The sequence below is a fragment of the Pantherophis guttatus genome, chromosome 4, assembly GCF_059756535.1.
Source record: "Pantherophis guttatus breed Tessera chromosome 4, ASM5975653v1, whole genome shotgun sequence".
In the NCBI taxonomy this organism is placed as follows: Eukaryota; Metazoa; Chordata; class Lepidosauria; order Squamata; family Colubridae; genus Pantherophis; species Pantherophis guttatus.
In genome coordinates this window covers 38,312,288-38,313,995 of record NC_142066.1, presented here as the reverse complement: position 1 = coordinate 38,313,995, position 1,708 = coordinate 38,312,288, and the positions used below count along the sequence as shown (strand labels likewise).

Genomic DNA, 1,708 nt, shown 5'->3' with positions numbered 1-1,708 from the left:
AAATTAAAATTAAATAAATCAAAATTATTTTTAAAATTATAAGAAATTCATAATAAAGCTTATGGTAATGTGTTCTCCTGGAGCTGCCCTTGAAGAGTACTCTGAAGATTCAGCTGATGCAAAATGTGGTGGCACAGGTAGTCATGTGTACTCTGAGAATGACATGTTACATGTCTGTACATATTCTCAAGACAATGAAGAATTGCTAAAATGGCTACTTGTTTGTAATACAAAAATGCTCTCTTTTAGTCTTTTTTTTTTAAATCAGTATCAATGCCTTTTATTTTGGAATGTTTAAATGTTCGGGTTTTTTGTAATTGTTTTTATTACAAAATAAAACATGCCCAGAGTCATGTTTGAGAGATGGATAGCTATATAAATGTGAGGAATGAATGAATGAATGAATATTAACTTGCTTAGAGTATATTTCCAGTATTTTGTTTCTATTTTATGTTCAACAACTTTTAATGTTTGTTAAAATTTATTTATATCTAGGCTTATAAACATGTAGTTCTACAGGGAGGATAACTGCCATTTATATTTTTGGAACTGAATAAAAAATAATTAAAACAAATGGAGACACGTATTTGTCAAAAGATATCTAAGAAAACATAGCAGGTTTCTACAAAAATATAGGAGAATAGGAGATGTGACCACAATCACTAGAACCTGACATCAGAGGAGGAAGAGAATAGAATGATTATACTTCATAAATTCAACCCCAAGATATTCATAATATTTTTTTCTTTTTCATATATAAAGATAATTAGGTCCTTTCCAAAGGAAAATTTTTGTTTAAAATCTTTCTTATAGCACTTTTGACTTCTTGGTTTCTCAGTGTGTAGATCAGGGGATTTAAAGCAGGTGTGATTGTGCTGTACAACACAGTAATGATCATATCTTTCTCAGAAGAATCACTAGCAGAAGCTACCATATAGTTGGAAATTACTGGAATATAGAAGATGGCCACCACACTCAGATGGGATGCACAAGTGGAGAAGGCTTTCCAACGGTTCCGCCATGACTGGACCTTGAAGAAGAGGAAGGTGATGATGTAAAAATAGGAGAGAAGAGTGAAAAAGAATGGACTCAGAGCAATAAAACTACTCAGAAGATTCAGCAGGATGAAGTTGAGTGCTGTGCTGCTGCAAGCTAACTTCAGGAGAGGCTTGATATCACAAAAGAAGTGTGCAATGAGATTAGGGCCACAGAACCATAGCCGAGAGGTTGCCACTGAATGCACCAAGGCATGAAAGAAGCCAGCAGCCAAAGTGGCCCCAGCTAGAGTAACACAAGCCCATTTATTCATGATGAGAGTATAACGCAGAGGATGACAAATAGCTACATATCGATCATAGGCCATGACACCAAGCAGCACAGCCTCACTACTGCCCAGGAAGTGAAAGAAGTGCAACTGAGTGAGGCAGCCAATAAAGGAGATGGAGTGATTCTTTCTAAGGAAGCCGCTTAACATTTTGGGCACAGTCACAGTAGAGTAGCATATATCCAAGCCAGAAAGGTTTCCCAGAAAAAAATACATGGGGCTGTGAAGCCGAGACTCAGCCAGAATGACTGCTAGAATGGCCCCATTTCCTAACAAACAGGCTATATAGAAAAGCAGGAAAAGTATGAAGAGAACTTGTTGCAACCTGTGATCATTTGTTAGACCGAGAAAAATGAATTCAGACACTTCTGTCCAGTTCTTCAT

The 1,708-nt window shown here is 36.4% G+C and overlaps 1 protein-coding gene across 1 annotated transcript; it reads right to left on the bottom strand.

Moving 5' to 3' along the window:
* Window positions 1–766: 766 nt before the first annotated feature.
* Window positions 767–1,708, bottom strand: LOC117668825 (olfactory receptor 12D1-like). The gene has a single exon (XM_034422879.2). It carries the CDS (start codon window positions 1,706–1,708, stop codon window positions 767–769), a length of 942 nt encoding a protein of 313 aa, XP_034278770.2.

Bases quoted from the DNA above. Each gene is read 5' to 3' on its own strand.
- LOC117668825 (XM_034422879.2), bottom strand. From the start codon at position 1,708: ATGAAGAACTGGACAGAAGTGTCTGAATTCATTTTTCTCGGTCTAACA.